The sequence below is a fragment of the Balaenoptera physalus genome, assembly GCF_965194825.1.
Source record: "Balaenoptera physalus genome assembly, chromosome: 5".
NCBI lineage: Eukaryota > Metazoa > Chordata > Mammalia > Artiodactyla > Balaenopteridae > Balaenoptera > Balaenoptera physalus.
The window spans coordinates 36,152,883-36,166,085 of NC_138884.1; the positions used below are offsets into that span (position 1 = coordinate 36,152,883).

The 13,203-nt window shown below is 33.9% G+C and overlaps 1 protein-coding gene across 4 annotated transcripts in view; it reads right to left on the reverse strand.

Moving 5' to 3' along the window:
• Positions 1-13,203, reverse strand: part of LRBA (LPS responsive beige-like anchor protein) — a 736,878-nt gene that overhangs the window by 379,355 nt on the left and 344,320 nt on the right. For all 4 annotated transcript variants that reach the window (XM_082463287.1, XM_082463288.1, XM_082463286.1 and 1 more), the window contains exon 37: positions 10,459-10,625. In XM_082463287.1, coding sequence (XP_082319413.1) covers positions 10,459-10,625 — 167 coding nt within the window. The remainder of the gene's footprint in view (positions 1-10,458; positions 10,626-13,203) is intronic.

A 13,203-nucleotide genomic window follows, 5' to 3' on the forward strand; every position in this document is an offset into this window, starting at 1 on the left:
TTTTGAGTCTTGTTTTGTCAGAGATCACTTGTACAATCTCCAACAAATTATTTAACCTCTCAACAACTGTTTCCTCACCTATAAAATGCGGTAAGGCATAGATTAGGCGCATCCTACCACACCTTACAGTGTTAAATATGACTATACCAGGTGTTTTCAAGGAAAGTGCATAATACGTTAACCTACGTGTTGTTTCTAAGACACAGAAAGCATTTGGTAAGAATTTACTGAACTCTGAAAGTAAAGTAAAAAATTTTCTAATTCTGAATATGCAACCAAAAAATTTTATTTTTAACATCAAGCTTTAATTCTCAATTATCCACAGCTATAGGGAAACAATGTAAGGGAAACCCAAGAGACAATCGCTCAGTACTTCCTCAGAAGTATATTCTTCCCAGCAAAAGTTACAAACCTATGGAATAGCAGCAAGAAGAATATCGAAAAGAATTACATACCTTTGCCTAAACCACCTTGTTTACTTATCTTGCTATATTTCCTTTATCATGCTTCCACTCAATCTCTCTCCCCCATGTTTATTTATTTATTTATTTTTTGCTGGACCACTTGAGAGTTAGTTATAGACAGCACGACGCTTCAACCCTTAAGCAAACGTACCTCCTAAGAACAACAATGATATTTTCATATAAAACAATACAATTATTATTCAGAAATAGTATTAATTATTCAGAAATTAACTATTAATACAATATTACATATAATATTGAATCTATATTTAAATTATTCCAATAATATTTATAGCTGCTTATGTGGTGTTGTTTTGATCCAGGTCCAATCAAACATCACTTTCATATGTAAGTAATATTTGAACACTGATACGTATCATTTACTAAAAATTCAATACACTTAAAAAAAATAACCTAATATAAGATGATGAGAGATATAGGGGGGCAGGGAAGAAAGCTAGAAACAGTCCTAGATTATAAATTAGGAGGTTAGGTTCCACTTTGATTTTACTCTAACAAGCTTCCATTGGACCAATATTCCCTTTGAAGGCTGCGGAGTGATTTTCACATCATGAGATGATTGTAGAGCAATGAGTAACAAACCCATGATCTCTTGATGTCAACTAGGATGGGACCCTTCTTATCTATATTGTATATTTATAAGGCTTTTTATTGGTGGTTTGATTTTTGCATGAAAAAAAGTTTGGACACAAACAAGCTAAATAAGTAAAACTAAAAAAATAAGTAAGTAAAAGGTAGGTAGAAAGTATAGAAAAAGAAAAATCAAATTCCCAAAAAATAAGAGTGACACTCACACCTGTACTTCTTGAAACAAAACATCAAACATGGATAAACCTTTCAATGTTGACTGAAGTAGCAAACTGTAAGGTGTAAAAACCCAAGCTTTATTATTTGAAAAATCATGAACGTCTCTAAGCCTTCATTTACTCCAAGGCAAACTAGAAATAATAGTATCCACTTTACAGGGTTATTGTGAAGATCCAATGAAAGTTTTGTAAAGGAATTAGCCAGTGACTGGCAGATTGTAAGCACTCAAAAACCTAGTACCAATTACTAACATTAAGAAGTTACATAATGGTTATAAGTATAGACTCTGAGTCAGACTACCTGGGTTCAAATGTTAACTCAAAAGAGAAGGCCCAAATCAATAATCAGAAATGAAAACAGAGAAGTTACAATTGACACCACAGAAACACAAAGGATCATAAGAGACTACTAAGAGAAACTATATGACAATAAAATGGACAACCTAGAAGAAACAAATTCTTAGAAAGGTACCATCTCCCAAGATTGAACCAGGAAAAAATAGAATATATGAACAGACCAATTACCAGTACTGAAATTGAATCAGTAATTTAAAAACTCCCACCAAGCAAAAGTCCAGGACCAGACGGCTTCACAGGTGAAGTCTACCAAACATTTAGAGAAGAGTTAACACCTATCCTTCTGAAACTATTCCCAAAAATTGCAGAGGAAGGAACACCTCCAAACTCATTCTATGAGGCCACCATCACCTTAATATAAAAACCAGACAGAGATACCACACACACACAAAAATTACAGGCCAATATCACTGATGAACATGATGCAAAAATCCTCAACAAAATACTAGCAAACTGACTCCAACAATATATTAAAAGGATCATATACCATGATCAAGTGGGATTTATTCCAGGGATGCAAGAATCTTTCAATATCCACAAATGAATCAGTGTGATACACCATATTAAAACACTGAAAAATAAAAACCATATGGTCATCTCAATAGATGCATAAAAAGCTTTTGATACAATTCAACATCCATTTATGATAAAAACTCTTCAGAGAGTGGTCATACATGGAACACACCTCAACATAATAAAGGCTATATATGACAAAACCAACAGCAAACATCACACTCAATGGTGAAAAGCTGAAAGCATTCCCTCTAAGATCAAGAACAAGACAAGGATACCCACTCTCACCACTTTTATTCAACATAGTTTAGGATGTCCTAGCCACAGCAATCAGACAACAAAAAGAAATAAAAGGAATCTAGATTAGAAAGGAAGAAGTAAACGTGTCACTGTTTGCAGATAACATGATGCTATACATAGAAAATCCCAAAGACACTACCAGAAAACTACTAGAGCTCATCAATGAATTCGGCAAAGTTGCTGTATACAGAAGTAATAACCAGAAATCTGTTGCATTTCTATACACTAGCAATTAAATATCAGAAAGAGAAAAAAATTTTTAACATTTTTATGGAGTGTAATTGCTTTACAATGGTGTGTTAGTTTCTGCTATATAACAAAGTGAGTCAGCTACAGGTATACATATATCCCCATATCCCCTCCCTCTTCCGTCTCCCTCCCACCCTCCCTATCCCACACCTCTAGCTGGTCACAAAGCACTGAGCTGATCTCCCTGTGCTATGTGGCTGCTTCTCACTAGCTATCTATTTTATATTTAACCAACTTATTTTAATAGTAACATTTGCCATCTTTGCAATAATTTGTGTTAACATCTCCCTCCTCCTTTAAGCCTCAGGCTCTAATGCAAACCAACTATTGTTACTTTCTTCTCACAGGTAATCTGTCTGAAATAAATAAAATGCATATGAAATAAGATTTTGTTAGTTTAATTTGTTCATTGTCACATAACCAGTTAGTGAAAGAGTCAGGAATAGAAATACAGATGTCACACTAGAGTTCTTTCCATGAAATCACACTGATCTTTTACCAAAGAAAGACTAAAGATGGATTAAAAAAAAAAAAAAGGCTTTTATTTCCTTATTTATGGCTATATACAGTGAGAAATTATCATCACTGCTTTTAAGCTATTTATAATTTTCTGTTCACTTTCCCATTGCCTCTCTTAGACAGAAAGTTCTATGAGGGCAAGAGACATACCTATTTTACTCATATTGGTTTTTGGAGTGCCTTACTGTGCACAGTAAATGATGCACAGCTGGTGTTAAATAAATACGAATAGAAAAAGTGCTCCAATAGGCAGGAGAAACAAAACTTGAAACAGCCAAGTATCAGCTACAAGAATAGCCTACAGTAGTCTTAAGTGGAAGGCAGCCCTGACAACAAATTGCAAGTTTGGCTAAACTACTGCTGTGGTTTTCAAGTGATTTTTGTACTGGGGTACTTGTTAAAAACAAAGATTGCATGGTTCCCTCTCCAGATCTATATGAAACCACTAAATTTTCTCAAATTCCTTAAATAATTTCATCTGCTTCCAACCCTTTAAGATACTTCTGAAAATTTTTGATTATACCAAAAATTATACCAGGGACTATTAAAGTTCAAGGACTCCCCACCCAAGTTACAACTTAAAATTACCTATTGAGCTTCAAATTTTTCTAACTGCAATATTCAAAGTAAATTGTTACAGAAAAGTGTTCTTTACAGATAGAAACCAAAATATCCAAGTCTGTAACTATTATCTACAGTACATCTCTTTTCAGATATATTCTATTTCTACTACGTTTTTCTTAATTTCTGAATTAATATCATCCTTCATAAAATACCACCAGTTATGATAAAAAAGTTTTGAACTTTACTGTTTAAATTTCTTGCTGCTTTGGTTGAAAGAAATTTATCTGATTTAATACCTAGCATAATGATAAGTTTAAGATAAGTTATGAATGAAGACAAGTAGTCTACCTGATTAAAAAAAAAATTTATTTAGGATATACTACAGGCTCATCACTAAGCTAGGAACTATGGCAATAACATAAGGTGAACATCTTATAATCTACACACAAAACAAACAACACAGTATACTGTCAGGTACCAAATTCTGCAGCATATATTGTGCATAACTGTCAGAGAACTTAGGAGGAAAGACTATCAAGAAAAACAGGAAGAGACTTCACTGAATAATGAAACTGAAAGGGGATTGCAAAAATGTACACAAACTTTTTGGTGTCTTTAGTGAACATACGTGCAATAATTTGTATTTCTTTTTCAATGTGTTTTTTTTTTATGGTTGCAACTTATTAACTTTGAATTGTCGGTACTTAATACCATAACTTATTTTATTGTTTATTTCTTTAAAATTACTTTGTATCAAAAATATTTTACCCAAAATTATTATAACATATTCATTTTGAATATTGTAAAACATGTTAATTGCCTATAAAATTATGTAGTTTTTGCCTTATATTATTAGAAAATACAGCTATTCAATTCTCATATACTCAGCATCACTGATTTACAAAACATAAGTCATATATTTCTAATAAGTCATTCAGTGTACTGTTAGATTTGACTAATAATAAAAGTTGTATCATAAGCATGTATAACTATATAACACAACTACACCATGGCCATAAAATATGAGGGAAAAAGAACTGCTCCTCAGTACTGACACATCAACATGTCTTCATGATAGGTTGATACCAGAAATTTCTTTGCAGCAACATGGATGCAACTAAAGATTATCACACTAAGTGAAGTAAGTCAGACAGAGAAAGGCAAATACCACATAATATCACTTATATGTGGAATCTAAAATATGGCACAAATGAACTTATATACGAAACAGAAACAGACTCACAGACATAGCAAACAGACTTGTGGTTGCCAAGGGGGAGAGGGAGTTGGGGTGGGGGGGGATGGACCGGGAGTTTGGGGTTAGCAGATGCAAACTATTATATATAGGATGGATAAACAACAAGGTCCTACTGTATAGCACAAGGAACTATATTCAATATCCTGTAATAAACCACAATGGAAAAGAATATAAAAAAGAATGTATATATATGGATAACTGAGTCACTTTTCTGTACAGCAGAAATTAACACAACATTGTAATCAATTATACTTCAATAAGAAAATAAATTTAAAAAATATCAACTTATCACAAAACTAAGAACATGAACAAGTCTCATTATGTTCTGGTCATAGGTATTTAATGTGCTTAGTGTTTGAAACTATTCTTTTCATGTAAACACTTTCAAATACACCTGTTTTCTTTAACTGACATCTCCATAGATTCTTCCATTTGTTTTGTAAGCTATTGATTTTTTTCTTTCCTTTTAAGAAAGGGAACAAGGAGGGGGTAAATGGGAAAAATGTTCGGTTTATTAAGCCATCTTACAATGTTATTGGCGGGATTGGTTATAAAGAATTTCTAGCATCATCAAAGCTCCAGAGAGAGCAATGAGTGGTGCTTGTACTGATGTCAAGTACTAGCTCCCAGGGGTGGGTAGGAATAAAAACAAAAGCATTTGAAAGAATAAGATTGGGTATATTATACCTATGACTAGACATCTGCTTGATTACCCACGTACAATAATGAAATCAAATGCCTAAAATGAACTCTTGATAAGGAAAGTGTGTTAGCACTTTAATTTCTCTAGAAATTCACTGGTATTACCTACTTAATAAAAAACTGGAGATGAAGAATGTTTTCAAAAGACATAATGCACTTCCGTTGAAATGGGAAACACATCCAAAAAGATGAGTTCAATATTAAATTTCACCAGCGAAAGTTTTTTTTTTAAATCAGAAATTATTTTCAAAAAAATCAAGGTTTTTTTTTTTGTTGTGTTTTAAAAAGAGTAACTGATATAAACCCAACACTGCCCTAATCTTAGTTTTTTATAGGTCAAGTCCATTAGCTACTGCTTTCTTCAAACAATGGCATATAAAAAGAAAATGGGATATTTCCTACAAAGATTAAAAATTCTTTAGGCCTTTCCTTTCCTTGGACTCTGGATTTTAAAATGACATAGTACAAGATAAAATAGTAATGTTAATATTGATAGTTTGCCCATTACAGGTCAGCTAACTGTCCACTGGAACAGTTACAAAGCTGTTAGTTTCGATTTCACAAGGCCAATCAATACAGAGGCATACTGTTTCAATTTTGCCTGCATTGATTTTTTTTTTTTATAACACTCCAACCTTACAGCATTCATCTTTCTGAAAGAAGGAAGATTTGATTTACTGAAGAAAAATTGGAGAGAGCATCACAAAGATTTTACCGGCAAGCTTGTGACACAGAAAAAAGATGAATGTCTTTCAGGAAGAGACGCCTCTAGCTTGAGGGCATCCATTAGAACACATTCAAGCAATCTGAAACGGAGTTTCTTAAAGCAGCAGAAATCTAAACCTAAATACAGTCTCCTAAACTAATCAAAAGCATTCAAGAATCTTGATAAGAGATTCTCTTAAAAACTCCTAAACCTTATTACTTCGAAGATAATTTATGTTTCTAGCTCTATCCATGCATTTTTCAGAGGAGAAGAGAACCACCTTCTTTCCCGGACTAATACCAAGAGCGAATTTCCATGGTACATTAGTCAGCCTATTAGAATGCAATGAAGGACGATATGAGAAAAGGGTAGTATGTCCTCTGAGACTTCCATCCAGTGTTCTCCATCATCTCTCCTCATCCTTCTTATATTCAGCCACTTTACCAGGTGTCATCTACATGAAAGATGATTTGTCTTCTGACCCAAATAAACACAATGCCTGCTCCATGCACCGGAAAAAAATTACTTCTGCCACTCTGTTCATTTGTGGCCTCTTTCTTGCTTATTCCACTATTCTTATCAAGCTCTCTCTGTTTTCACCTGAGCCTCACTCCAGGTGACAGTAATGTATGGATGAACAGGTACTTGTCTGTCCCATTATTTCCTGAAATCTCTAAGCATTTGAAAAAATGCAATGACAGTAAAGGGCACACAGTTATAAGAGCTCTAAGGGAGGAATACTTTCTTTACCTGCCAATGCAATAGTCTAGGCATCAAAGAAAGGAGAGAGAGAGAAAGAGAGAGAGCTCCTCTCTCTTTCTCTTGTGGCAAAAGCTGGTATAAGCGGGATATTAAGACACAAATTGCATTCAGGCAGGTCACTAGGTGTCAAAAGATATTAGATGCCTGCTGTGAGGAAACAACAATTCCCATCTGCTTCTGAGAAAATAATATTTTCATTTTCAGTTTTTATTGAATGGAAACTTTTGGGAATATGTCTTTATAAAGGGTATTAAGTCTAGCAAGTATAACATGTTCAAAATGGCTATAATCATCATTGTGTTATCCATAAAGCAGCAGATTTCATTTGGTCTCTTTAGATGGGATAAATTGGATTCTTTTTTTTCCGGCTTGCAGTTTTGTTGCAGGACCAGATGTTTCTCAAATGCCACATGCTGAGGCTCCTATACTGAATGTAGCACCTGACCTTCTCTATAATTGACTAAAAATATTGATGTAATGGCATGGGTCTGATTGTGATTTATTAAAACCACTGCCGATCCCAGGCCAGCTGCCAGGATTGCAGCCCGCTGATCGTGTGGCATTAGGAAAGCCATCAATAGTGAAACAAAACAAATGACATTAATGGGAAAGTATTAGGCCTACATAGCCATGGCTACAAGGAAATTATGTGGATTCCAAAGGAGGGTCAAAATAAAAAATGCCACAAATGAAATTTCTATATATTCTAATATGATTGAATTTATAAGACAAAATGCTACTATAATTCTTAAGATAAAACACAAAGGAATTATACTTAAAATAATTTAATCCTCTTTACTAGAATTTTGCTCAATGTGCATATTTCTTTTAACAGGCTTAGGATAGTTAAATGCATTATAGCTACAGTATGACTCTGATTTCTCTCTAATGCCATTTATGTTTTCTAGAATTATGCTAAGTGAAGAACAAAGTACACTGTGTTAGTCTCATTTATTATAACCATGTCCATGATTTACAAGCTGATTATGCAAGCCTCATACAAGGGAAATCAGAATAGTTAACCACTCTCAAAGAATGGTAAGCCAGCATACGTTTTATCAACTACATTTTCTTACATAGCTTCCTAAAAAAGGGCACCAAGGTCTAGAAATCCACTCTAATTGGAATTAATACTGAAAAGGTCTACTTTAAGATAACTGTATTAAAGGCATTAGGGAACAATCAGGTATTCCAAATAAGTAACAGCTGAATGTGACACTGAACTAAATACGACAAAAATATCAGCATGGAGGCAATGTGCTTTGCTAAGCATTGTTTTTAATAAAATCTAAGTAAGTTATGAGATTTATAAAGAGGAAAATATCAATTCACTAACATCAATTTTCCTTTCAATGACGCATCCTTGGTTGTTGCTCTTAATTAAAAATGTACACATTTAAAAGCAAACAGTTTGACAGCTATTTTTACTTGGGAGCAAAAAAGTAAAAAATGTTCTGTAAATTTGGGGAAATATTAAAATTTCAGAATTCAATTTTTTCTGGCTTTATAGAATAATAGAGTCAAACCCTTGAACAACTCTATTACAGAAACACTAATTATTTCCAGACAAATACATTTCACAGTCCATTTAGTTCTCCAAGATACTTTATTACACCAAAATCACTTCAGAAAAACGCTTTCGTGTTGACAGCACAGGTATACTGGGCTATACAATGGTATAGCTATCACAAGAAAGAATTTTGATCTTATAAAAATGACCCCTTTGGCATAAGTTGCCTAAAGGTTTTCATTTTAAAATTGTAAAACTCCTTTTAGGTCAAAAAAAAAAAATTTTAAGCCTAAAAAAAAAAATGTAACAAACACATATTTAGTTCCCAGTATGTGCCAAGCACTGTACATCAAAGTAATCTTCTAATTTATTCAGTACCAGGTGTCAAAATGACTATAAGAAATCTGTTACATTAAAGTATATGGAAACTCTAAAATCCTCAATACAACTCCCCTTCCCCAGTCCCCTCCAAACACACACCCATGGGCTTTTAGATGTTGCAATATAAAGCACTAGAGAGTCCTAACCCAGTAATTCATGTCATTCCCATGACCATTCTTGCAGCTGAGATCAGCTGGAATAGTAATTAAAACAAACAAACAAACATGGTTTCTGCTTTTACTCAGTCCTTTTGCCTTCAAGACCCTGACCTGCATTCCTTCCTCTGAACACCAAAAATGATATGCCCAGAAACATAATTCATTTTAAGTATTCTCTACAATAAGCATGATGAGATATATCTACTCTATATTAGTGAATACTTGTACTCAAAACAAAAACATCCCATATCAGATAGGTTTCAACTCAACTAGTTTAAAGTTCAGCTTAAAAAAAAACTAAAATCTTTTTCTGTTTACTGGAAAATCTCTAAAACTAGACTTTGATGTCTGCTAGACACATGAATTGCTTAAAACACAAGCAGAAACCAGTTACGCCTATATATAATATACAAGTAATTTTCTATTTTCTTTTGTGGTTGTTGTCTTCCAGAAAAAGTTATGCAGAAAAGAGGAATTAAAAAATATCTTTCTAATGGGAAAATAACATTAACATTAACATTAATGTTTTTCATTAACATTACTTAAATGAGTCAAAACATGTTCCTAAGACTTGTAGAATAAAATATTCCAAAAAGACTAAATTTTATGATTTATCTAAGTTCCTTAGTCCTAGAATGTAAATATTTTGTTTCTAAAATTAGAATAAAAAATTGCACCTTCAGTTTGGTAATCTTAAAAGGAGGTAGATGTAGTAAATAAAATTTTAAAGATGGTATTTTTTCATCACAGCCCTGTAATTTGCAACAAATTTCAAGAAAACAACACATATTATGTTTTCAAATTTATGTGTTGAAAACTCAAAAGTGTAAAATAGGGAATAGTTTCTTAAAATAAAGTATTGTACTTGTATAAATTCAGATGTAAGTGCAACTAGTAAAAGCAGTTTACACTAACTACTTCCCTTAACAGTTCACTTCAAAATGAATAAATATATGAGCAACTATTCTTTTAGAAGTAGTTGAAGGGAACTGAAATATCCACAAAGATCCATAACTATACTCATATTGATTTTCTCCTTCCCCTTTGCTTTAAATTCATCGTAGAAGATAAAATACAAAATTAAATTACTTTGTTCTTCATCTGGCCTTGATCATATCCAAAGCCATTTATCTAAACCAAGGACTTCTATAGAAAATCAGTGGCCAAATCCTAAAGGTATAACTTTACCTCACTGCAGAATTTCCCCAGGCTCCATGCTTGTCTGTGAGAATGTTGATAATTTTCTGGATTAGCTGAGTTGCTGTCACATGGTCTCGATATTTGGCTGCTCTAATCAAATGATCACACATCTTCTCATCTTCTCGTCTGTCTGCTGAATACTGGGCACACAGTGACTTGGATAGGAAAAAGAAATATCTATTAATACTATAAAAATATGGAAACAAACCCTTTAAATGCATTATGAAATAATCTCTAATATGAACTGAACCAACCAAAAATTTAAAGTGACTTTTACATCACTCATTAACTGAATTGACAGAGTTGGTGATCTACTCTCAGTACAACAATCCCCCAAGAATTTATTTCTCTGAAGTCCCTCATAAGATACACTCAGAAGTGGTTAATATTTAAGCAGAGACCTGAATAAAGAGAAGAAGCCAGTCATGTGAAGATGCAGGGTCCACATTACAAGCAGCATGAAGGGCGGTTGCAAAGCACTCAAGCAAAGTGAATAAAGGGAAGAGTGGTATGAGATGAGTTTGGAGAGGCAGGCAGGGGCTGCATCATTTAGTACAGTGTAGTTATGGTAAAGAGTTTAGATTTTATTCTAATGCAATGGAATACCAGTAGAAGGTTAATTATGGGAGTGATGTGATTGATTTACATATTAAAATGATCACTAGAAGCCCCATTTAGAGAATGGATTGTAGTGGAACAAGGGGGTTAAGGAGGGAGGCTACTACAAGGCTACTGCACAAGTCCAGAAAAGAGACGCTGGTGGCCTGCAATAGCAAACTGAGCCGGTTCTCAACACCTTTAGAAAATGACAAAAACAGTTTGGTCTTTTAAACCCTAGCTATGTAAAATGGACCACCAGCACTAGAATCACCTAGGAACTTATTAAAAATGCAGAATTATAGGTCCCACCCCACACCTACTAAATCAAAATCTGGATTTTAATGAGATCCCCAGGTGATTTATACATTAAAGCTTGAAAAGTACTTTCTTAGATATCAATTTTGCCAAAAAATTTTAGGATTCTTTAGCAATAATCAGATACAATACAATCATTAGTTTCCAAGTTGCTTATTTCTTTTCTTTTGGAATTCAGACACTTGTGGTGTCATGTTTATGGTGCTATACTACCTAGTTAATTAATTGTTTAAAATTAAAAAAACAATTAATGTAAACTTAATACTTAATTCTGGTCACAGAGTCTATTGGGCTCCTTTCCCTTAACCTCCAAATGAAAGCTCACGTATACATCCACATGTATATACAACCTATGATGAGTAATAAAAATTTGATGTTGGAACCCTTTCCTACTGTATACCACTTTAGATAGATTGTTGCCATACACTATCCCCAGCACTGTCCCAGCAATAAGAGAGGGCCTTAACTGTCCTAAACCAGTGAGGGTAATAATCACACCCACACTGACAAACTGTCTGAGGGAACAGCACTTGATCTAATTGGTGCAATTAAGAGGAAAGGTCAGAAGTTTTGCTGGGTAATTCCTTCCTTCCTCTTAGGGTGTAAAAGAGGAAGTACATAATTCCAGGAGTATTGAAAGCTCTTTCTGTAGGAGAGAAGCAAGCCTGAGGATGAAGCCAAAACCCAAAGGGAGCTGAGCTATGAGAATTACAGAAATAAAGAGTAAGAGTAAGAGTTTATTCCAAATGGAATCATGAATTTCTGGATCAAAGACCAGCCTACCTTTACACTTTCTGTGAGACCTTTTTTTTTTTCCTAAGACTTTTTACTAGAACCTGTAAGCTCCTGTTCAGTCACTGAAGGCCAGTGTGAAGTGGGTTTTCTGCTCCTAACACCATAAGCAACCCAACTGATATGGTGTTTATGTACATGCATAAGGAATCAAATATCTCTTAGTCTGTGCAAAACACTAGGCTATAGGGATAAAAAGTTGACTTAGTTTGATAGCCTTTGCCATGGAGAATCCTCACTCCTTACAGATTGTGAGGAGGCAAGTGGGAATAAAAGTACAGTAGCCCCTTGCTATGGGGTGGGGGGAATAGGATCCAGGACCCCTACGGATACCAAACTTTGCAGATGCTTAAGTCCCTTTCACACATATCATATAATATATATTATATTCAATATATATGAATATATATTATATATGCATATGAATAAACATAAGATTGGGAAGCAAATCAAAAACCAGACTAAAGCATCATCCTTGGTAGTATCTCTTGTCAGTCTTGGGCAACTAACTCACTTTACCTCACTAGGTCTAACTGCTTTCATCTGCACAATGAGAGGATTATAATAGCTCTAGGAATTGTACAATTGGAAGATTTTGGCCAACCTCTAAGAGGTTAGTTTTTGTACACTGGTAAAGGCAAAGTACTTCTTTTACCTAAACACTGATATGAAGAAAATAAATCATGTTAGAAATTAAATTTATAAGAAATTAAAGGCAAATGCTGGATAGTATATTAAAAGACTGAGCCAAGCCATAGGACAATTCAGTTTGTCAAAAATATGATTTGAGCAAATAAAAGAAAATATGATTAAGAAATACTTGAAGGGGAGTAGTTTAAGTGAAGATAACTAGGGAGTGATTCCATTGTAACAAAAATGTCAACTGCTATGTGATATTTTCAGAGATTCATCCCAGAACTAGGCAGCAACCTACAGGTTATTTCACATCTAACCCAACCATACACTGAAACCAATAGGACAACAGGACAAAATGGTAGACATTTGAAGAATTTTTATACCTTCACC